Source organism: Mustela nivalis (assembly GCF_964662115.1).
Source record: "Mustela nivalis genome assembly, chromosome: 5".
NCBI lineage: Eukaryota > Metazoa > Chordata > Mammalia > Carnivora > Mustelidae > Mustela > Mustela nivalis.
The window spans coordinates 23,840,940-23,865,804 of NC_139024.1; the positions used below are offsets into that span (position 1 = coordinate 23,840,940).

Genomic DNA, 24,865 nt, shown 5'->3' on the forward strand with positions numbered 1-24,865 from the left:
TAAAGATCTGATAATCTTAAGATATGGCAAAAATATGTATAAATGAAAAAACTTGAGGAAATATAAGAAAAAGCAAATAATTCTTATAGGCGATTTTGAACATTACTTTGTATACATTAGACAAAGTGGGTGGAAGATAGACATTGGATTTGGTAGCATATTAAGGTAGAACTAATGTGTATTAGAGATTCACATATGGGTTCTCTTTCCTTTCAGTTAATTGTATTGCTCTTATAAATTTATTCACATTTTTAATTGAAAACTGTGTAATCAAAAAGTGGGCATTGTCCATTCCTCATGATCTAAGCCCTGTCTGTGAAAGTAAAATGTTAATAACTAGTATCAAATGCCTGGAAATTAACACTTTCTAAGTATCCCTTAAGCCTACATGGGTATTACTGCGGTAACAAACAGCTATATTTAGAAAATAACAAAAATGAGAATATTGTATAGTAAAACTTTAAGGGTGTAGTTGTACTTGGAGATAAGTTCATACTCTTACAGGTTTTTATCATTAAAATTGAAAATATGGGTCAGCAAACTGAACATATCAAATGACAGTTGTTCTTGGTTGGGTCAAGATTCTATGAATATTACTGTTTTTTTCCCCTAACTTTATTTTTTCTAAATGAAAAAAATTATCCTGTATTAACTTTGTAATTAAAGAAAAATCCTAAATTTGAATTTCTTTGGATAAAAGGCCATGAAATGCTATAAAGTTGTATTTTTTGCTTTGAAATGTGTATGCAGATCTTCCTCAGCTTACAGTGGGGTTACATCCTCATAAAGCCATCGATCGTAAGTTGAAAATATCCTAAGTCGAAAATGCATTTAATACACCTAGCCTACCAAACATCATAGCTTAGCTTAGCCTACCTTAAACATGCGCAGAACACTTACATTAACCTACAGTTGGGCAAAATCATCTAACACAAAGCCTGTTTTTTAATAAAGTGTTGAATATCTGTCTCATGTAATTTATTGAATACTGTACTGAAAGTGAAAAACCGGATGATTGTATGGGTACGGAATGGTTGTATGGATCATGTGGCTGACTGGAAGCTGCAGTTCGCTGCTGCTCCCCAGCGTAACAATAGTGTGGTGTCAAATATCATTAGAACTGGAAAAGATCAAAATTCAGAGTACAGTTTCTACTGAGCACATTGCTTTCTCAGCATTGTAAAGTTGAAAGATTGTAAGTAGAACCATTGCAAGTTTGGGACCCAGTATAATCTTAGCATTTTTCTAAGTTTCTGGATTTTGTTTTAGTGAAACATGCTAATTTTCTTTTTGTGAAAAATTCTATGACTTTGGAATTTATTTTCTCTCTCTCTCTCTCTCTCTCTTTTGAAATTCAGTACAAAATTAAGACTATTCAGGATTTGGTGAGTTTAAAAGAATCAGATCGTCACAATCTACTGCACTTCCTCGAAGATGAAAAATATGAAGAGGTTATGGCTGTCCTTGGTAGTTTCCCATATGTGACCATGGATATAAAATCACAAGGTAAGTGGGAGGTTTCTCTGTTGACCATTTTCCCCCTTTTGATAGATTGGCTTTTGTTTATGTGGGTTAAAGTTCTCAAAATGTTTGATATCATAATGTGTAATTAGACTTCCCAGAACTGTAGTTTACCTGTCAGATTGGCTGTAATGGAATATGATATATGCTTAATAGTTCTGAGACCACTGATAGAATCCCATAGACTCTTACTTTTATCTTCCTCAGAATGAGATTAAGCCTGAGGACTCTGTTTTGTAGTTCACATTTTAGGAATATCTTAACTTTTCAAAGAATGAAAGATTTTCAGGTGCACTGAAAAAATACTTGAAGTGTACATTGTTAGTGTAAAAGAAATAGCTGCTTACTTCTAAAATTAATTTTTAAAAGTCCAGTTTACTTTAGTAAGCCTTGGAAATTGCCATGTTCTGTGCCACATTTCATGTGTTTTTCTCAACATGTCTCTGTGTCTGCTGGGGTGAAAAATGGATTTTTCTACTTACACAATTGTCCTATGAGTGCCCGTTTTAATAGCTGAATAATAGTATTTTATGGTGGTGACAGAATTAGAGATTGTTGCTCCCTGCCTTCATTGTAACATTATCCTGCATTTTGACATTTATTAAGTTCCTGTTGTGAGAACAATTTTGTGGGACCAAGAATACAAGGATGTATTAGAAATGGTATCTGTCTTTAAACAGTTTATAGTGTACTTGAGGAATTAGGATGTAGACCTAGGATTAAAAACAAAGAAACATAAGGCCAAGTGTTAGGTGAATGACACAGACTTTGTGCTGTCTGTTCATTCAACAACTATTGAGTGCCACTCATTTTTCTCGGTTTTGGGGAAATACTAGTAAGACAAACTTCTGCCTTACTGAGTTTGCATTCTAATGGAATTGAAAAGAGAAAAATGGCTTTCAAAGACTGGGGTGTTTGAGAGGTAAAGTAAATTGCAATCTGGTTTCGTTTTGGCTGGAGTGTAGGATACATGTAATGAAAACTGGGACTGTGGGGAGTTTGGATTTCCTTGTGATCTTACCGGGAAACTTCATGATGTATTTCATTCCATAGCATCTTGCATAGACATTTACTATATTTTCACAGTGCTATCCAAATGTGTTAATATGAGTAGAAGGGAGAGTAGAAGAATTTTAGAAGCAGGAAAGGAGCATCTTCAAGATCAAGTGCTAGAGATGGTGGATCACTTTCCCACATTGCTTAGAGGTTGTCTAGAATCTCCTGTAGGCTTTTTTCCACTTGAAAGCCTCAAATGGCAGGTAGATATTGTTAGAGTTGTTAATTCGCATGCGGTGCTCACGCAACTCTGAGTTGTTGTGCAGTGTTGACAGATGTGTAGCCTAGGTTTGATATGAGATAATGGAGACTTCCAGATTGAAGAAAGGATATTTTATCCTTCTTTTTAAATAATAATTATTATTTTTTCTTTTTTAGAGCACGAGGCAGGGGCTGGGTGGTTACGGGGAGATGGCAGAGAGGGAGTTGGGGAGGAGCAGAGGGAGAGGGAGAGAGAATCTTAAGCAGGCTCCATACTCAGCTTGGAACTGACTCAGGGCTTGATCTCCATACCCTGAGATTGTGGCCTGAGTCAAGATCAAGAGATGGATGCTTTATAGACTGAGCCACCCAGGATATTGTATTGTATTGTTCTTGATGCCCACCTGTTGCACTTCACAGCCAGTAATGGAGAAGAAAGCAGTTTCAGTTTCTTGGAGGCTGTTCTTTTCCAACTGGTGGTGTGTTAATGTAGGCCAGAACAGAGTTTGCTAATCTAAATCTGTGTAAAATAAACATAACCAACTTAGAAAAATCTGTAAGGAGAAATACAAAGTGAAGAAAACTCTTAGAGATAAAATTTGGAGGAAAAATGGAGGATAAAATGGAGGAAAATAAGATAGGATAATTTATTTTATTTTTTAATCTTAACATTTATGTTTATTTTAATGTTTATTAATTTTAATGTTAAGTTTACTTCAATAGCTTTTAGCAATATGTGTAGCAAATGTGATTTCAAAAAAATTAAATTGCAAGAGCTTTTTAAGCTTTTGTTTTTACTGTAAACAAAACTCTTAAGTTCTTGCCTTAAGAAATAAATTTTTTTTTAAAGATTTTGTTTATTTGACAGAGATCACAAGTAGGCAGAGAGGCAGGCAGAGAGAAGAGGAAGCAGGCTCTCTGCTGAGCAGAGAGCCTGATGCGGGGCTTGATCCCAGGACCCTGGGATCACGACCTGAGCCGAAGGCAGAGGCTTAACCCACTGAGCCACCCAGGCACCCCAAGAAATAAATTTAATGTGACTTGGAATACTAGTTCTAATTATTTTATTTTTGACAGGCAGACCGGCATTGATCATATAGGTAAAATCTTGTGAATACAAGGTTTGCACAATTTAATAGAGTGACAGATTTTATATCACTAAGAAAGAAAGCTATGGTACAGTCGTCCTCACATTATACTTTGTTTTAAAAGACCGGGGTTTGAAGCTTGGGAGTGCAAATATAGCCGTGATGTGATCTCAGGCATTTCACTTTAGTTTTGAACCTCCCTTTCTTTAAAGTGGAAATAATCTTCAGAGAGCTATTTTAAAAATTATAAATGCATTGTTGAAGGCATCTAGTGGAGTGTTTTATATAGAGTAGACAGTCAAAATATTTGTTACTAAGTTTAAAATATATTTGAAATACTGAAATACCAAATTGAATTTTATTGTTTACTGTGATTTTTTACTCTCGTCTTGTAGTATTGGATGATGAAGATAGCAACAACATCACAGTAGGATCCCTAGTTACAGTGTTGGTTAAGTTGACAAGGCAAACAATGGCAGTAAGTGATCTCTTTTTATTTTTATGCTTTAACAGTTATGTGTTAAAAAAAGTTACATGTTGAGAGGTGAAGGGGAAAGGAGGTACAGACTTCTGATTATTGAATAAGTAAGTCATGGGATTCAGAGTATAGCACAAGGGTATTATAATACCCTTGGTTACATAGTGTAACATACGGTTCCATAGTGTACGGTTACACAGTGTAACATACGGAGTTCTTGAATCACTATGTTGTACTCCTGAAACTAATGTTTAACATTGTGTGTCAACTATACTTAAATTAAAAAAAGGGAAAAAAAGTTATGTGTTAAAGTTCTAATATGTATTTTCACATTAATTCATAGTTTTTCACATTAATTTTTACATACAAAAAACCCTTGAAAATAGATTAATTCTTCATGCGATGATTTGTTAATTCCCTATAAAACATTGTAATAATAAGGTAATGTGAGTATAGTATTTAAAGTACTGTATAAAGATTAATTATTGATTATTGTTGGAAATTTCTTTACCTATTCCTTCTTGATCGACTCTGAATTTACTCTTAATTTTTTAAATTATATTGAAAAATTTTCTTTTTCTAATTATCTGAAAAAGTCATGCTGGCTGGGGAAAAAACTTCAAGTAATGCAGAAAAGTATAGGAAGAGATTAAAATCATCTAAAGTCCTGCCACTCAGATGATTGACTGTAATGCATGAGTACCTGTGGGGTTAAATGATGCTTTCACTCTCGTGGATTCCTTCTCTCACCCACCTCCCTCAGGAAAGCCCTTGTCAGTCTGAGAGGACCAGAATTGAGTCTTGTGTGTATCCTTTCATCTCTTTCTCTGAGCTCATATTTACTGCCTCGGCCTTTACACTTTATGTATATATATATACACCCTGGTACTTTTCTGATTTCCTTTCATTAAATTCAATCACATTGTATATGTTTCCTGTACATCTTGTTTTTCTTAGTTTCTGTTACATATTTATATTACCTCCCAAGTTAGAACTATAGTTGTAACTCATTTTTAATTGACTGTACTATTTTTAACTCTGCATATTCAACTAGTGGGAGATTTTAGCCTGTTCTACTCTGGAGCCTGTGAATATCTGCAGGAAACATACTCTGCCTTTAAACCCCATCTCTAAGACATCTGGTCGGAAAAGCATACTTGGTAGTAGGATATATCAAATCAAAGATGTTGATTTTATGGTAACAAGTGGTAAGGAAGCATTTGTGTTATGGACACTGGATGAGAAGTGGGAGAAGAGGAAACCTCAAAGCCAGTGGCTAGAATTGGACATAGAATCCAAATTTATATTACCTACATGCTTTGGAATTCCCAGTCTGAAAATGAGTAAAAATTGGTCTTGGGCTGTTGACACTTCTGGGGTGATTGGTAGGGAAAAAAAAACAATTGCCCTGGAGAAGGGAAAGAATCAAATATTTATCTTCAAGTTCTTGTATGAACCGAACCTCAGAGTAATTAAGTATTAGAACCCAGCTAATAAATGAAGAAATGAAGCAGAAGATGGTAGAATTAGACTAGGGATTGGCACACTTTTTCTGTAGAGGTTCAATTAATAAATTTTTAGGTTTTATGGGCCACTTGGTTTCTGTAGCAACTACCGAATTCACAAATAGGCATGGTTGAGTTCTAGTAAAACTTTTATTTGAAAACCAGGCAATGGGCCATAGTTTGTGGACCCCTGAATTAGGCTAACAGTTTAAAGCCCAAGTTATCATTATTTCTATTTGTTAGCTTTAGTAAGTCCAGGACGTTTATTAAACACAACCAACATCATTTATGATCTTCGAATATAGATTCTCACTGAAATGTTACTGGAATTTAAATCCTAAATTTATGCCTTTTATTCTGATCCTAAGTGGATTATATAGTGGATATGTTTTTAGATTATATGGGTTTTCTCAGTGTTTCACCCTTTATGTATTTTATTTATATATGTAACTAATTTTAAAAAGATTTTTAAAATTTTGTTTTTCTAAAGTAAACTCTACCCCCAGTAAGGGGCTTGAACTCAGAACTCTGAGATCAAGAGTCTCACACTCTACCAACTGAGCCAGCCATGCGCACTTCCATAGTTATTTTAAACGATGAAATATTCTTGAATTTATAGTGAGTTTATGTATCTTAAGTCATTGCATTTGTAAATTCAAATAGAATGTACTTTTCAAAATGTATTCAAGACCGATGTGAGATATTTCCGAAGGTAACTTTTGAAGTGTCATTTAGTAATTGCTGAATTTGCACACATCATTTAGTAATTGCTAAAAATCTGATCTTCTCCCTACCCCCCCAGTTGTCACAAGTTAAAAAACTTATTGGTCATCTATTTTGAAAGATTACTTTATCTGAAAGATAAATATTTTTCATATTTTTCTTCCCTAGGAAGTATTTGAAAAGGAGCAGTCTATTTGTGCTGCAGAGGAACAGCCAGCAGAAGATGGGGTAAAGCTTGATTTTTCTTACTTTTCTTTCCTGGTGAAGGAAGTCTTTTGTTAGGTTCTCTGATTGATTTTTATTGTTGTGGGAGAGTAATTCAGTTTGTGAAAGCATTTAGTTTAGCCATTTTTATCTAAAACTTACTCTGACTCCCAAATGAAACTATCGCTGTAACTTCTGAGTGTGTACGTGTGTTGTGATTTATAGCAGGGTGATACCAATAAGAACAGGACAAAAGGAGGATGGCAACAGAAGAGCAAAGGACCCAAGAAAACTGCTAAATCAAAAAAAAAGAAACCATTAAAAAAAAAACCTACACCTGTGTCCTTACCACAGTCGAAGCAACAGAAACAAAAACAGGCAAATGGAGTTGTTGGGAGTGTAAGTTTATTACTGTTATCATCATTGTCTTTGAGTTATACACTAAAATGCTCAAATTCTGTGTGTTTAGCTCCTCAAATTTTACATATGTATGTACCTGTGATACCCAGATTAAGACAGAAAACCTTAGCACCCTAGAAAGCTCACGTGTGTCCCTTCTCAGTCAGTGACCCCCCATCTACCTCCATGCCTTCCAGTTCTGGCTGTTATTACCATAGATTACTTTTGCTTATTCTTAAACTTCATTTAAGTGGAAATCGGTTTGTCTTGCTTTCATTCAGCACTATGTCTGTGACACTCATGTGTGTTTTGTGTAGAAGCTGTCCATTCTTTGTGTGTATGTGATACTCCATCTTCTGAATATACTGGTTTTTCTTTTCTTTTTTAAGATTTTATTTATTTGACAGAGATCACAAGTAGGCAGAGAGACAGGCAGAGAGAGGGGGAAAGCAGGCTCCCTGCTCAGCAGAGAGCCCAATGCGGGGCTTGATCCCAGAACCCTGGGATCATAACCTGAGCTGAAGGCAGAGGCTTTAACCCACTGAGCCACCCAGGCACCCCTACACTAGTTTTTCTATCTGTTCTGTAGCTAGTGGACATTTGGGTTGTTTCTAGATTTTGCCTGTTATTGGGTAAAAATGCTGTGCTTCATGTACATGTTGTTGTGGACATTTCATTGTCTTGGGTATGTACCTAGCGGTGGAATAGCTGGGTCATAAAGTAAGTCAGTGGTAGCACACTGGAAGAGCCTGTTTTTCAAAGTTGTGCTATTCTATATTCCTACCAGCAAAACATGAGTTCAGTTGTTCCATATCCTCACTAGTGCTTGGTTTTATCATTCTTTTTTATTATAACCACTACAGTGGGATCTGTAGTGGTATCTCTGTGTGTGATTTTTATTTACCTGATAACTAATTATATTGAGCATCTTTTCATACACTTAACCAGTCATTTGAATATCCTCTTTATCTGTTGGGTTGTCTTATGGATTTACAGGATTCCTTTATATATTCTGGATATGAGTCCCTTTTTACCCTCTTATGGAAACTTTTGATGGTACTTAATTTTAAGAAAGTCTTTCATTGACTTTATGGTTAGTGCTTTTGAGTCCTGTTGACATTTCTGCCTATCAACGATTTTAATATTTTATTTATTTATTTGAGAGAGAGAGAGAGTGAGCACAAGCAGAGGGAGTGGGAGAGGGAGAAGCAAGCAAGCTCCCTGCTGAGCAGGGAGCCCAATATATGGGGCTCTATCCTACAACCCTCAGGTCATGACCTGACCCAAGGCAGATGCTTAATCGACTGAGCCACCGAGGTGCCCCACAGTATTGAGTCTTTTTATTCATAATCATGCTTTATCTTTATTAACTTGGATCTTCCTTAATTTTTTCTCAGCAGTGTTTTGTAATTCCCAGTGACAGAGGTATGACACTTCTTTCATAAGATTTACACTTTTGTATTTGATACTTTCTGGTGCTGTTGCAAAAAACATTAAAAGAAACCCATTCTTCAGTGTTTATTGCTGATGCATAAAGTTACAGTTGTCTTCTAAATATTGACCTTGTATCAAGGAGTCTTGAACTGACAATATGGGTGTACCGTGTTTTATTGTGCGTCAGTTTCTTGCACTTGGCAGATACTGCATTTTTTACATATTGAAGGTTCATGGCAACCCTGTGTTGAGCAAATCTGTCAGCATCATTTTTCCAGCAACATTTGCTCACTTTGTGTTTCTGTCACATTTTGGTAATTCCCTCAATAATTTCAAACTTTGTATTATTGTATTTGCTATGGTGATCTGTGATCAGAGACCACAGCTCACTAAAAGCTCGTATGATGGTTAGCATTTTTTAGCAGTAAAGTATTTTTTAATTATTTTTTTAGATAGAATACTGTTTGCATACTTAACATACTATAGTATAGTGTGAATATAACTTTTATATGTAGTAGGAAACAAAAAAAGTCATTTTGACTTTATTGCGATAATCTCTCTACCGCAATGGTCTGGAACCGAACCTGGAATATATCCAGGGTATGCTTGTGATTCTGACCATTAGTAGGTACTTTTAGATTTTCTGTGTACACAGTCATGCCGTCTGGGAATAAAGACAGTTTTTCTTTTTTCTTTTTTTTTTTTTTACTTTTTTCTTTACTTTTTACTTTTTTCTTTAATCTTTTTGCTTTTTCTTCCTTTCTTACTGTATTGGCTAAAACTTTCAGTGTAATGTTGGTTAGGCATCAGGACGGTGGTCACCCTTGTCTTCTTGTTTATCTCCAGGAGAAAGGAAACAAACTACTAAGCGTGATGTTGGCTGCAGGGTTTTTGTAGATATTCTTTATCAGGTTTGCTGAGAATTTTTATCTTGAGCAATACTGAATTTTATTAAATGCCATCTCTCCATTCGTTGAGGTGATGGTGCGATTTTTCTCCTTTCTGTAATATAGTGAATTATCTTAAAAACATTTAGAAATTTTAAACTGTCCTTGCATTCCTGGAACAAATACAACGTATCATCCTTTTTCATATTTATCTAGATTTCATTATATTTGTTTAGGATTCCTACATTTATTTTATTTTTTTCCTACATCTATTTTTATGAGAGAATATTGTTTTCCTTTCTTGTAAATACCCTTGCCAGGTTTTGTATCAGGTTTATACTTACCTCATTAAACAAGTTAGGAAGTATTCTTTCTTTCTCTTTTTCCTGGAAGAGTCTAAGATTGCGTTTGTTTCATATTTGGAAGAATATCTAGAGAAGCCATCTGGGCTTAGAGTTTTTAAAAAGGGATTTTAGTTTTTTTTTTTTTTATATTTTATTTATTTATTTGACAGAGATCACAAGTAGGCAGAGAGGCAGGCAGAGAGAGAGGAAGGGAAGCAGGCTTGATCCCAGAACCCTGAGATCATGACCTGAGCCTAAGGCAGCGGCTTAACCCACTGAACCACCCAGGCGCCCAGGGATTTTAGTTTTAGAGTATACTTCTTTTTCTTCTTCTTCTTCTTATTTTAAATATTTTATTCATCTACTTGACAGAGAGAAACACAGGGAGAGAGGGAACACAAGCAGGAGTAGCAGAGGGAGAGGGAGAAGCAGGCTTCCCGCCAAGCAGGGAACCCAGTATGGGGCTTGATCCTAGGACCCTGGGATCATGACCTGAGCTGAAGGCAGACACTTAATGACCGAGCCACCCTGGCACCCCTAGAGTTTATTTCTTTAACAAATTCTACTTTTTTTCCTTATATCAATTTTAGTAAATTATACTTCCCAAGGAATTTGTCCATTTCTTCTAAGTTATCAAGTTTATTGACAGAGTAATTGATAATGTCCTCTCTTTGTAATTTCTTTTGGATCTGTAGTAATGTCTCTTTTATTCCTATTATTATATACTCTTTTCCTTTGATCAGTCTTGCCTAATAAGTCTTCTCTCAGTTTTATTAATCTTTTCAAAGAACCAACTTTTGGTTTTGTTTAGATTACCCTTTGCGTATCTGCCTTCTCTTAAATTGATTTCAGGTCTGTTTTATTTACTTTGAGTTTTTTTGTATTTAATTTGCTGTTCTTTTTTCTTCTTGAAATGGATTAGTAAATATTTTGTTTGGGATATTGGCTTTCCTTACTACATTATGCTGTATAAGCTATAGAAGATAATAAATTCTCAAAGCAGTACTTTTCTATGAGCTTTCCAGTTCCCCATTTCAAATAAAATACATTGTATAAGTGGGGTGCCTGGGTGCCTCAGTTGGTTGAGTATCTGACTCTTGTTTCTGCTCAGATCGTGATCTCAGGGTCATGAGATGGAGCCCTGTATCCTTAGGCTCCGTGCTCAACAGGGAGTCTGCTTGAGATTCTCTTTACCTTTGCCCCTCCCCCTTGCTTGTGCCACATGTGCGTGCTCACTCTCTGAAATGAATAAATAAATATTTAATTAAAAAATATATGTATTATATGTTTTATATATTTGATGAGCCATGTTGCCATTGTGGTAGTAGTGTACTTTATGCTTTAAAGATAAAATATTTTTTATATAACGAACATGAAAAATAAGTAAAATAACTAACAATAGACAAATAAGCCAAATGTTAAAGTCTTTAGTCTGATTACCACATATTTATAAGTACGTGTGTTTATAATTCTTTAAAATTCTGTATGAATAGTGAAATTAGAATCTTGAACTCATTTAATTATAATGACATTAAGTTAGCTTCAGGGACTCACAATTCGCTGAGATATTCAGAACTTCTGTGGTTGCTTTTTTTCTTTCAGGAAGCTGCAGTAAAGGAAGACGAAGAAGAAGTTTCTGACAAAGGCAGTGATTCTGAAGAAGAAGAAACCAATAGAGAATCCCAAAGTGAAAAAGATGATGGTAGTGACAGAGACTCTGATAGAGAGCAAGATGAAAAACAGAACAAAGATGATGAAGCAGTAAGACTTATAGGTTTAAATAATTAGAATTATATACCTCTGATAGTTACGTTTTTTGTTTTTCATTTGTGTACTTGTTTGTATGTTTGTCTTAAACAATGCCAGTATATTTTATTATAATCTCTTATTTTGCAAGCATGTGTTCATGGGATGGTGGCCAGAATTATAAAGAAGAATAGTGTCTAACAAGGATTGGCTTTCTTAATTTTCTTAAATCTTAAATTGCTGTTAGTATAGGATGCAGATTTGAGGGGAAGTCAGTTTTGTGTCTTACAGTAATTTTCACCATTGGAGCTGAGTCTGCAAATCAGTTAGGAAAGGTGGGTTATGGTCTAAGCAGTTACTTAGAAGAGTCTTTCAAAAGTTCCAGGTAGTGTTTAAAAGTAAAGAAACATTATTGTGGACTCTAATGTCAAGAGGTTGGTTAAGGAGAAGACTAACATTTACAGAATGCCACCTTGTTTCAAGAGGTATATAAGACATTAAGGAAAGGAGGAGTCTCTAAGGGACTTATTAAGATTGTGAGGATAGAGAGAATAGAAAAAAAAAAAAAAAGAAACTCATGGTGTGGCATTAAGTTGCACCTGGTTTTTGGATGGGCTGTAGAAAAGAGGGTTTGGTGGACAAATAATGGGTCCTTAGAGACTTACTGCAGATTATCTGTAAACTGATCAACCATTCCTTTGTTTGTGTTGTTCTGTTGTTGTCTGACTGGGCTAAAAGTTACCCTTGTGGATTAGGAGAGAAAAGGGGATTCCCTGACTAGCCTGGGAGGCACAGGTAGAGGCGAAAAAGAGGATAAAAAAGTAAAGGGCAAAGGATAAAAGTATAAGGAATTGCAGGCATGCCTTGGAGATATTACAGGCTTAGTTCCAGACCACCACAATGGCACCAACATTGCAGTAAAGAAAATCAAATGAATTTTTTGGTTTCCTATTGGATATGAAAGTTATGTTTATACTATTTTGTAGTGTAGTCTAACACATGCCTTAACAACATACATGCTTTAATTAAAGCATTCTTTATTGTTAAAAAATGCTAACCATCATCTGAGCTTTCAGCAAGTTGTAAACTTTTTGCTGGTGGAAACTCTTGCCTAAGTGTTGATAGCTGCTAACTCTTCAGTGGTGCTTGCTGAAGGTTGGGGTGACTGGGGCAGTTTTTTGTTGTTGTTGTTTTAAGATTTTATTTATTTATTTGACAGACAGAGATCATAAGTAGGCAGAGAGGCAGGCAGAGAGAGAGAGAGGAGGAAGCAGGCTCCCTGCTGAGCAGAGAGCCTGATGTGGGGCTCGATCCCAGGACCCTGAGCCCAAGGCAGAGGCTTAAACCCACTGAACCACCCAGGTGCCCCTGAGGCAGTTTTTTAAATAAGATGACAATAAAGTTTGCTGCATTGACTATTCCTTTTAAAAATGATTTCTCTGTAGCAGGACATGCTGTTGGATAGCATTTTACCCACAGTAGAACTTCCAGAATTGGAGTCTGACCTCTCAAATCCTGATGCTGCTTTATCAGCTAAGTTTCTGTCATATTCTGAATCTTTTGTTGGCATTGCAGCAGTCTTGACAGCGTCTTCACCAGGAGTAGATTCCATCTCAGGAAGCCACTGTCTTTGCTCAGCCATCAGAAGCAGCTCCTCATGAGAGTAGCCTTTTCTCATGAGATGGCAGCAGTTCAGGCCCATCTGCAGGCACCACTTCTAATTCTATACCTCTTGCTGTTTCTACCATGTAAAAGGCTGAATGAGAAGATTTTCATTATACTTTGCCCAGATCCACCAGAGGGGTCACTCACTGTGTGTGGCAGCTATCACCTTAAAAAAAGTATTTCTAAACTAGTAAGACCTGAAAGTGGTAGTTATTCTATGATCCATTTGCTGCAGCATGGGTGTTGTGTTAGCAGGCATGAACACAGCATTAATCTTACCGTGTGTCTCCATCAGAGCTCTTGGATGACCAGATGCATTGTCAATGAGCAGTAATACTTTGAAATTTTTAGTAGTTGATCTCAACAGTGGGCTTAAAATATTCAGTAAACCATGTTGTAGACAAATGTGCTTTCCTTCAGGCTAAGTTGTTCCATTTAGAGAGCACTTGCAGAGGAGATTCTGCATATTTCTTAAGGGCCCTAGGATTTTCAGGAAGGTCGGTGAGTAGTGGCCTTCACTGAACATCACCGGCTGCATTAGCTCCTAACAGGAGAGTCAGCCTGTCTTTTGAAGCCAGGCATTGACTTCTCTCTAGCTCTGAAAGTCCTAGATGAGATCTTCTTCCCATGTAAGGCTGTTCTTCAGTATTGAAAGTCTGTCCTGTAGTGTAGCCACCTTGGATTCTCCGAGCAGGATCCTGTGCAGAGCTTGCTGCAGCTTCTGCACCCACGCTCGCTGCCTCGCCTTGCCCTTTCCTGTTACGGAGACGCCTTCTTTCCTTAAACCTCATGAACCAACATTTGCTAGCTGCAAAGTTTTCTTCTGCAGCTTCCTCACCTCTCTTAGTCTTGATAAACTTGAAGGGACAGGTCCTTGCTTTAGATTAAGATTTGGCTTAAAAGAAATACTGTGGCTAGTTTGATCTGTCCAGACCCCTAAAACTTTCTCCATACGTGCACTAAGGTTGTTTCTCTTTCTTACCTCTCGTGTCTTCCCTGGAGAGGCACTTTTAATTCCCTTCAAGAATTTTCCGTGTGCATTCACAACTTGGCTAACTGCTTGGCACAAGAGGCTTAGCTTTCAGCCTATCTCGGCTTTCAACTTGCCTTCTTCACTTCACGAAGCTTAATCATTTCTAGCTTTTGATTTAAAGTGAGAGACTCTCAGCTCTTCCTTTCACTTGAACACTCAGAGGCTATTGTAGGGTTATTAATGGGCCTAATTTCAATATTGTTGTATCTCAGGGAGGCCCAAGGAGAAGGGGGAGAGATGGGGGACAACCCACTGTTGTTGCAGTCAGAACACACGCATTTATTGACCAAGTTTGCCATCTTATGTAAACATGGTTCGTGTTGTCTCAGACAGTAACTGTAGTACATCAGAGATCAGTGATCACAGATTACCATAGCAAATATAATAAACAGGCTTAAAATATTGCAAGAATTACCAAAATGTAAAACTCAAAGTGAGCAAATGAATGTTGTTGGAGAAATGGTAGCAATAGACTTGCTCAACACAGGGTTGCCACAAAACTTCACCTTGTGAAAACCACAATATCTGCAAAGCACGCAGATGTGCAAAGTACAGTTAAGTGAGGTATGTGGTGGGGAGTTTGCCGTTGGGAGTGGTGGGGGAAAACAAGGATGACTTTTTAGCAGTTGCTGGCCCTTGACTGTTTTTGTACTTTGGGAATTAAATTGATTGCCAAGAAATTAAAGCCCATTAAGGGAATTATTTCTCCAGGCGTGCTTTGAGAAACAGTTGACATACTCCTTTCTGAGTATAGTATTAGGATTAGAGGTGACAGACTAGTTTCTTTAGATACCAAAAAATACATTCATTCAGTTGTCAAATAATTATACAAACAGTTATTCATTATCTGTCACACGGCAAGCACTGTGTTTGATGAGAGAGGAATGCAAGCCAAATGTAAAACAGTTTCTGCCCTTGACTGATAGGAGGCTAGTGCGGAAGGCAGACATGTAAGTAAACATTAGGGTACAAAAGAGATTATGCACAGTTTGTGCAAGGTACAGTGATAGCACAAAGGAAGGAATGATCGACTCAGTTGAGGGAAATTTCTGGTATTCAGGAGCTCCTGGTTTAGGTTTTAGCAGCTCCTGAAGAAATAATAGTAGGAATTTGCCAGGTTAGAGAAAGAGAAAACAAAAATCCAAACATGGTTTAGGAGGAGTGAAACAGCTTGGTGAGAAGTCAAGGTAGTTTGAAGTGACAAGAATAGAAAGTGCAAAATAAATAATAATAATGATGATAATTTAAAAAAAAGAATAGAAAGTGCAAAGAGACAGGCAGTGACAGGAGACTGAAGAGATTGGCCCAGGTCAGATCATGACTGTGTAGTTCATGCTAAAGGGCTTAGATTTGACTTGTGAAATGATACGGTGTAACAGTTTTGAGCAGGGAAATGATCAGGTCTGTGGGACTGAACTCGATGGTAGTTAGCATTGTCAGGAATAATAGCTGGAAGAAGGATGGAAACTCTTAGTGAGAATAATCGAAAACAATCTTGATTTCAAGTGTTTGATTTTTACTTTACTAGGAGTGGCAAGAATTACAACAAAGTATACAGCGAAAGGAGAGAGCTCTGCTGGAGACCAAATCAAAGATAACGCATCCTGTTTATAGTCTTTACTTTCCCGAGGTGAGTTATTCATGTTTTCCTTACTCCATTTACTTTCTCTTCAGGTATTTTTCAGTTGCTTGTTATCCCTCTGTGGTGTATACTGGCTCACATGTGCTAAAGATGATCCGTTCTTGATAGGCCACATTTTGAAGGATGCCTTTCAGTGCGAATCAGATTTAGTGAACGTGTTGTTTAATGGGGGGATTGTTAACTCTGTAAGTACTTCTGCGGTTTCCTGGGCTTCTGTCTTTTCTGTGCCTGGATGACTGGAGGTTGTGCTGATGATTTCTCTTCAGCAGTTCAGGCAGTCTTTCCGACAAGGGTGTATTTTTTTTCTCATCGTAGGACTACATGGGTTTTGTGAATCCCTCACGCCTATCAAGTTTTGGGTAGGAAGAAAAAAGTTCTTAAATATTTTTCTCATGGGTTTTCTCTGATGGTCCTATACTGGCCACCTGGAGCCATTATAGTTGCTCTGGCCCTCGTAATTGCCCCAGTCCGTGGGAATAGCCAATGGCTGTGGGACCAGCTAAGTTTGGTAAGAGTTGAAAGTGGCTGAGCCCCAACTTAGGACAGATTGATCAGTGCTCTTTGTTCTCTTGTCCTTATTTGGTTTGTGCTTTTGGCCTGCTCAACTGTGGATGTTGAGTTTTTTGTCTTTCCAATGAATTTGGGAATTCCCTGAGGTTTTGCTTTTGCCATGGTTCTGTCTATGGCCAGAGGTCAAGAACTGGTTGTCTCTTAGTTCAGGGAAGCTGTTCCACAGACTGCTTCACAGCTTTGCCATAGAACCTTCTGCTCAGCACTCATGTTTGGCAGGTGATTTCATGTATAAATCTGCTTTCTGCTTTAGAATGTCAATCCAGAGTTGCTGGGGGCTGCCGAAGGCAAAATTCCCAAGTAATTTGGCTTTCCTAATAATAAATGAATGGCTCTGCACAGACTGTTGTTTTGACTTGGAAAGAAGTCAGCCCAGGATTCCACATTAACGCGCTTGCTGATCTTCTGGCGTGTCCTGAGCTTTAGCCCATCTGTTAAAGGCATTTTGCCCATTGCAGTAGTAGCCTGCCAACCCCAAGGCTCCCGAAGTCAAGCGAGTGAATTCCACTCATTGATTGGCTTTAAAAGTGCCACGGGATGTTATAAGCTGCATAATTTGTACCCTTATAACAGACAGTTCATTTTAGACTGTGCTTAGTTAATAAGCAAAACGTTCATTCACTGCCTTAGAATATTTAGCCTTGAAAATGCCTTTTTCTAATTTAAGCTACAAGTGCACTGTAAACATCTTAAAGTACCATTTATCAGATAAAATTTATTTAGGATTTTCCTAACATCTACCTGTCTACCTTCCATGTACCTACCAGACTGTCCTAACAGCCTCACTACCCACTTAAATTGCTTTAAGTTTTATGATTATAATTGACTTACATGTTACTGAAACTCATTCAATGGCGAGGAATCTCACCCAGCAGAAAAACTGTTTCATCGAAGGTGCAAATAACTCATGCTACAACGTATTTTCCACTTTTACTATGTGCATCAAAGAGTCTGTGCATAAGTACAATGTCATGGATTGATATTCACTAGCTTCTTAATAAATATTCTTGAATGAATCTCATTTTAATCAAGTAACCTTGATCAGAGGGAAAGGCATGCTCTTAGTGAAGAGGTAAAGAAGAATTGCTCATTCTTGAGTGCTGCTTATATTACATATACGTTCTGGTAATGAGATTTCAGGCAGTGAAATGTCAGAACTAAAATGATTGCGGTGTCTACCTCATTTCATTACTAATCATGATTATCATTTTTTTAGAAGATTTTTTAATTTAATTGACAGAGCGGGCTTGTGCACACAAGCTGCGGGAGGGGCAGAGAACCAGGCTCCAGGCTGAGCAGGGAGCCCACGAAAGGATGATGCGGGGCTCCATCCCAGGACCCTGGGATCATGACCTGAGCCAAAGGCAGATGCTTAAGGACTGAGCTGCCCAGGCGCCCCCATGAAGGTGCCCCCATGATTATTATTTATCATGATCGGTGTTCTAGACATTCTAACATTGCTTGTATTATCTCAGTTCATCCACATAACACGTCCCGAGTTAGGCACTCATCATTTAACAGAGAAGAAAAGTGGCATTTAGCGAAGTGAAATAGTCCAGGTCTGTGTGGCTTTGAAACAGGCATTGGCTAAACAACAGCCTGCAGACAAGTCAGCCTCCCTGCCTGTTTTATGAATGACGTTTTATTGGAGCCCAGTCACACTCATTGTGTTCGTGTTACTGTGGCCGAGTTGAGTACTTGTGTCTCAGACTCTGGCCTGCTTTGAGTCCATGTGTGTGCAACTTTGTGTTGCACTTTGTGCAACCCATGGAGACAAACACACATATATACACATATATCTATTGTGGTAGTCCCCCTCGGGTTAAGCAGAAGTTAAACATGTACTTCTGACTTACTTATTCTGCTTATTAATGTTGTTGTAGTGCTTTGAAGTTTACAAGAGCTTTTAGTTGACCTTAGTGTAGCATTTTTAGAAAGGTAATCAAATTTTAATGTCTTGTGGATAAAGTAAAATAGAAAGTGCGAGTGATTTTGGCTTAAAAAGACATTTTCCCTATGATACTGTTTTCAGTAAAGAGTTATTTTTTTAAACTTTATTTTGGATAGTTGAAAATTTAGAACTATCTAGTGTTGTTTTGGTTGAGTATTTACAATAGAATAGAGTTTGTTTATTCTTTAGCTCCAAAACATTTTCTTTAAGCCATTTTAGAAAGCTGTCTTCCCTGACCAATTCTTAAGCAGCAGATACCAAGAGATGACTAAACAGTTACCCATGTGTCCCGTGTAGCAGTACTCACTGAGCACATTAAAGCTTGGTGCTTCCAGACTGTGTGGACTTCTGTGGCAATTTCTTTACTGACCTCTTTTTCTATTCCTAATCTTTTATGAGGTTCTACTAAAAATGCTGTACTTATTAAAATCATGTGCAGTGAAGAGTATAGATAGACTTTTAAATCTGAGATGCTCTATTATGAGGGATGTATTTTAATGATTTCGGATTTGGTTGCCCAAGTCCCTTCCACTCCTACTTTCTGGCTTTTGCTTCTTACTAGGTAAGATTACCAAAATTATTTGCTAAATGATATTGTAGTGTGGTTTATAATGCTTTATTTTTAGGCTGTCTTGTGTCATTTAAGGCTAGTATAGGGCTTAATACAGAGGGCCATCATTAGGGCTTTTTAAGGGGCCATTTGAAACCCCGAAATTACATGCAGAATTCTTTTGGACAGCAGATCTACAAATGGTTAAGAATGATTATTCATTCAGTAAATATTAAATATTTATTTTGTACCAGGTACTGTATCTCTGCTGGAAATACTGCAGTGATAAAACCAGAACAATATGTCTAAGAGGAGATGAGGCAGAACAGTTATTTCTCTAGTTCTTTCTGATAACATAAACTTTTTTTTTCTTTGCAGGAAAAACAAGAATGGTGGTGGCTTTATATTGCAGATAGGAAGGAACAGACGTTAATATCTATGCCATATCATGTGTGTACACTAAAAGATACAGAAGAGGTAATTATCCAACAACATTATTTAAGTTTTTACAAATACATGGCATCTCAACATCATGCTTCTTCATAAAGTCTTTCTTAGAAGTCAGCTTATCATATTTGGCTTATTGTATTTTATTTGTTAAGGCACATTTTATAACTGTTCTCTAGTGTCTTTTGGGAGTAGCCGGTGTCTTGGGAGTAGCCGATTAGAAATTTATACAGTGTTGTTAAAGGTAGGCAACTTGATCAGTGTTCAAAACTTGTTTTTAACTTATTTTTGGGAGTTTTCACTGTTAGTGTCTGAGAATATACGCCTTTTGTTCTCCTGTTCAGAACTTAATTGTATTTTACAAAAACTTATGATTTTTATCCTCATTGGATTAGTGCTAAGATAAATATCTTTGGTCTTAAAAACAAATTTAAGAACTGGTAATTAGATTTTTAGAATGGAATTTTTGATTATGTGGCTTTATTCATTGTTAATATCATCATTACTGTCTCATTGTGATGAGTATGTTTTATCTGTTTATCTTGTTTTTCTTGATTGTTTCATGCTGCTTCTCTAGAAAGAGCAAGGTTTTTTAGAATTTCAAGATAGTTCTGTGATATTGATTTTTAATCCAAAAATATTTTTCCCCTTTTATAACCAAGTAGTAAATGTATGAAGTAGTTTGTTGTTTGTTTATTTGACACTTAGAGTTAGTGTTAATGTAAAGGATATTTCTTGGATATAGCAGTTTTATTACTATTTTTAAAATTTAAGTTTCACCTAATTTTGAGCAGATAATAAATTCACCTAGTTAATATTTCATAAGATACACAAAAGTGCATCCATTGAAACATCCCTCTCAGTCACCCATTTTCCTTCCTGGAGGCCAATGATGTTAAACAAAATTTTTGTGTATTCTTCATATAATACTGTATATAAATTACAAGGGAATACACATATGTATTTTCTCCAATATTGCATACAAAATAGCATACACCTTACCTTTTTCTCTCTGATCTTTTATTTTAAAAAGTTTCAAACCTGTAGAAATGTTGCAAGCATACTATTGTGAACTCCCATATCCTTCATCTATACTGATCAGTTAACATTTTGCCTTATATTTAAGATAGTTTAGTATCTTCCTCTTCATGTGTGCCTGTAGACATCATGACATTGTAACCCTAAATACTTAAACATGTATCTCCTAAAAACAAAGGCCATCTCCTATATAAAGCCCAATAAAATTACTATATTCAGGATATTTAACATTAATATGGTATTTATCTAATGTGCAGTCCATATTCAGATTTCCTTAATTATTTCACTAATTTCTGTTATATTTTTATTTTGTTTTCAAAATTCAGGATCCGTTCAAGGATTATGCATTGCATTTGGTTGTCAGTCTTTATTCTAGAACTCCTGGTGTTTTGTTTTTAAATTTTTCATGCCATCAAAATTTTTGAGGAGTCCAGGCAAAATATTTTGTAGAATATCCATCAGTTTAACTTGTCTCATTGGTTACTCATGACTATATTCATCTTAAATATTTTTGGCAAAAATACTACATAAGTGATATAACCTTATGGGGCACATTATATCATTTTGCCCCACACTGGTAATACAATGGTTAGACATTTAATTAAGGCTTTTCTCTACTATAAAAGGTATTTTTTTCCTCTAATCTTTCAGGTGATACTTGGGCACTATGTTAATATTCTCTACTAGTCTCTTATCTGCTCATTTTAATACACATTGATGATTCTTGCCTTAATCACTTTTTACTATGCTACTTATACTCAGTGTAAGTATAAATTTTGTATCTCAGGAGTGAAACTGAATGTCTTCCAGTGTATTTGAATTGTACTTATTTTTATGTCTGTTTTTGACCATTGTTCATTTTTGTTGCATTATTGCTCTTTAATTGGTTTGGGGAATTGTTTTAAGTGTTACATCCCTTTGTGATAGTTGTTACAAATACCTCTCCCTAGTTTGTTTTACTATTGCAGTTGTCTTTACCAAGCAAAAGTACAAACATTATTTATTTGGGGTTTTTTTGGTAGTGTGATTTAGTAATTTTTTCTTTTACGATTTCTGGGTTTTGTGGTATATTTAGAAAGTCAAATTGTGAGATTAATGTTAAAAAATAATATTCCCATGAATTTTTTAGTTCATTTTTCCTAGTTGGTTTTTTTAATATATAACCTTGCCTACAAAATCTGGATTTTGGAGATTGGAGACAGATCACCAGAACATCCAAATGCCATCTTAATAATTTATTCTTCCTTTGTATGAGTGGAAACGAAATTTTTTCCTTAAGTTTTTATTTTAATCACCTGGTGCTCATCACAAGTGCACTTCTTAATCCCCATCACCTTTGCACCCATTCCCTGCCCACCTCCTCTCTGATAACCATTGCTTCTCTGTAGTGAGAGTCTGTTTCCTGGTTTGTCTTTCTCTCTTTTTTACTCCCTTTGCTCATTTATTTTGCTTCTTAAATTTCACATATGAGTGAAGTCTTATGGTGTTATCTCTCTCTCTGACTGACTTATTTCACTTAGCATTCTACACTCTAGCTCTATCCATGTCATTGCAAATGGCAAGATTTCTTTTTTTTTTGTGGCTGAGTAATAGTGCATTGTATGTATGTGTATACCCCATCTTAATCCATTCATCAGTTGATGGGTGTTTGGTCTGCTTCCATAATTTGGCTATCGTAAATGCTGCTGTAAATACAGGGGTGCATGTATCTCCTTGAGTTAGTGGGTTTTGTTTTATTTTGGTTTTTTTTTTTGTTTTTTTAAGATTTATTTATTTTACAGAGAGAGAGAGAGTGTGAGCAAGGGGAGGGGCATTGGGAGAGGGAGAGAGAATCCCAGGTAGACTCTTTGCTGATCACAGAGCCCAACATGGGGCTTTTTCCATGACCCTGAGACCATGACCTGAGCCGAAAATAAGTCAGATGCTCAACTGACTAGCCACCCAGGTGCCCCTGAATTAGTGTTTTTGTACTTTTTGGGTAAATACCCAGTAATATGATTGCTAGATTGTAGGGTGCTTATGTTTTTAACTTTTGAAGAACCTCAGTGGTGTTTTTCACAGTGGCTGCACCCGTTTGTAGCCCACCAACAGTGCAAGAGCGTTCTGCTTTCTTCATATCCTTGACAATACCAGTTGTTTCTTATGTTTTTGATTTTTAGCCATTCTCACAGGTGTGAGGTGATATCTCATTGTAGTTTTGACCAGTGTGTCCTGATAATTCATGTTGAGCATCTGTTCATATGTCTGTTGGCCATCTGTATGGCTTTTTTGAAGCAATGTTCATTACTGCATCACGGTCGACACATCCAGCTACATCCGTTCAGCCATCTCTCACCAAAATGACTAGAAGGAGGAATGCCCAACAGAAGAAAAATTCAGAGGCTGGGCCTTCTGTAACAGAACTAATGGCTATCGACATAGACAATATGTCAGAAAGGGAATTTAGGCTAACAATTATCCAGGCAATAGCTAGGTTGGAGAAAGCCATGGATGACAAAATGGAATTGATTAGGGCAGAACTTAAAGCCACCAGGGATGATGTTCATAATGTTCTCAATGAGTTCCAATCTAATCTAAATTCTCTAAAAGCTAGGGTAACTGAGACAGAAGATAGAATTAGTGATATGGACAAACAGAGAGAAAGGATCAGGAGGAAGCCTGGAACAAACAGCTTAGAAGCCACGAAAACAGAATTAGGGAAATAAATGACGCCATGAAACGTTCCAGTGTCAGAATTATTGGAATCCCTGAAGGGGAGGAGAAAGAAAGAAGTCTAGAAGATACAGTGGAACAAATTCTCCATGAAAATTTTCCCAATCTCGTGAATGGAACCAGTGTTCATGTACTAGAAGCAGAACGGTCTCCCCCCAAGATTATAGAATCTTGAAAGTCCTCGAGACACCTGATAGTAAAAATGAGGAATCATAATTGTAGACAGAAGCTCTTGAAGGCAGCAAGGACAAAGAAGCTCCTTACGTACAGAGGAAAGTCCATCAGAATAACGTCAGACCTGTCCACAGAAACCTGTGCAAGCCAGAAAGGGCTGGCAAGATATAGTCAGGGCACTAAATGAGAAGAACATGCAGCCAAGAATACTTTATCCAGCAAGACTGACATTCAAAATGGATGGAGAGATAAAGAGTTTCCAAGACCGGCAAGGCTTAAAAGAGTATGCGACCGCCAAGTCGGCACTGCAGGAAATATTGAGGGGGGTCTATAAAAGAGAAAAAATGCTAAGAATATCATTGAACAGAAATATGGAGACAATCTACAGAAAGAAAGACTTCAAAGGTAACACAATGTCAATAAAAACATATCTATCAATAATTACTCTCAATGTGAATGGCCTAAATGCGCCCATAAAACGACACAGGGTAGCAGATTGGATAAAATGACAGGACCCATCCATATGTTGTCTAGGAGACCCATTTTGAACCCAAGGATACACCCAGACTGAAAGTGAAGGGATGGAGAAGCATCTTTCATGCTAGTGGGCTTCAAAAGAAGGCCAGGGTAGCGATTCTCATATCAGATAAATTAGATTTTAAACTAAAAAGACTGTAGTCAAAGATACAGAAGAATGCTACATAATTCTTAAAGGGACTACCCACCAAGAAGAACTAACAATTGTAAATATCTACGCCCCCCATTATGGGAGCAGCCAATTACATAAGAAAACTATTAATCAAGATAAAGAGTCATATTGATATGAATACATTAATAGTAGGAGATCTTAACACCCCTCTCTCAGTAATAGATCATCGAAGCAGAAAATCAATAAAGAAACAAGAGCATTGAATGACATATTGGACCAGATGGACCTCATAGATAGATACAGAACATTGACCCCTAAAACAAAAGAATACTCATTCCTCTCAAGTGCACATGGAACCTTCTCTTTTGTCCATTTTAATTGGAATACTTGTTTTTTGTGTATTGAGTTTTATAAGTTCTTTATATATTTGGATACTAGTCCTCCCCTCCCCTTTTTTAATATTTACTTATTTGAGAGAAGAGGGAGAGAGAGCAGGAGGAGGAGCAGAGGGAGAAGGGAGAGAAGCAGACTGCTGACTGAGTTAGGAGCCTGACACAGAGCTCCGTCCCATGACCCTGAGATCATGACCTGAGCCAAAATCAAGAGTTGGACACTTAATCAGTTGAATCATCCAGGTGCCCCACTGGTTACTAACTCTTTATCAGCTAAATCATTTGCAACTATTTTCTCCCATTCCGTAGGTTTTTGTTGATTGTTTACTATACAGAAGCTTTTTATGTGATGATGTCCCAATAGTTTATTTTTGCTTTTGTTTTCCTTGACTCAGGAGACCTATCTAGAAAAGAGTTGCGATGGCCGATGTCAAAGAAGATACTGCCTGTCTTCTC

The 24,865-nt window shown here is 36.8% G+C and overlaps 1 protein-coding gene across 1 annotated transcript in view; it reads left to right on the plus strand.

The window, feature by feature from the left end:
• SEC63 (SEC63 homolog, protein translocation regulator) overlaps window positions 1-24,865 on the plus strand; it is a 71,742-nt gene that overhangs the window by 40,270 nt on the left and 6,607 nt on the right. The window contains exons 13-19 of the mRNA XM_082732070.1: window positions 1,359-1,506; window positions 4,262-4,344; window positions 6,741-6,800; window positions 7,002-7,175; window positions 11,443-11,601; window positions 15,813-15,914; window positions 19,376-19,474. Coding sequence (XP_082588196.1) covers window positions 1,359-1,506; window positions 4,262-4,344; window positions 6,741-6,800; window positions 7,002-7,175; window positions 11,443-11,601; window positions 15,813-15,914; window positions 19,376-19,474 — 825 coding nt within the window. The remainder of the gene's footprint in view (window positions 1-1,358; window positions 1,507-4,261; window positions 4,345-6,740; window positions 6,801-7,001; window positions 7,176-11,442; window positions 11,602-15,812; window positions 15,915-19,375; window positions 19,475-24,865) is intronic.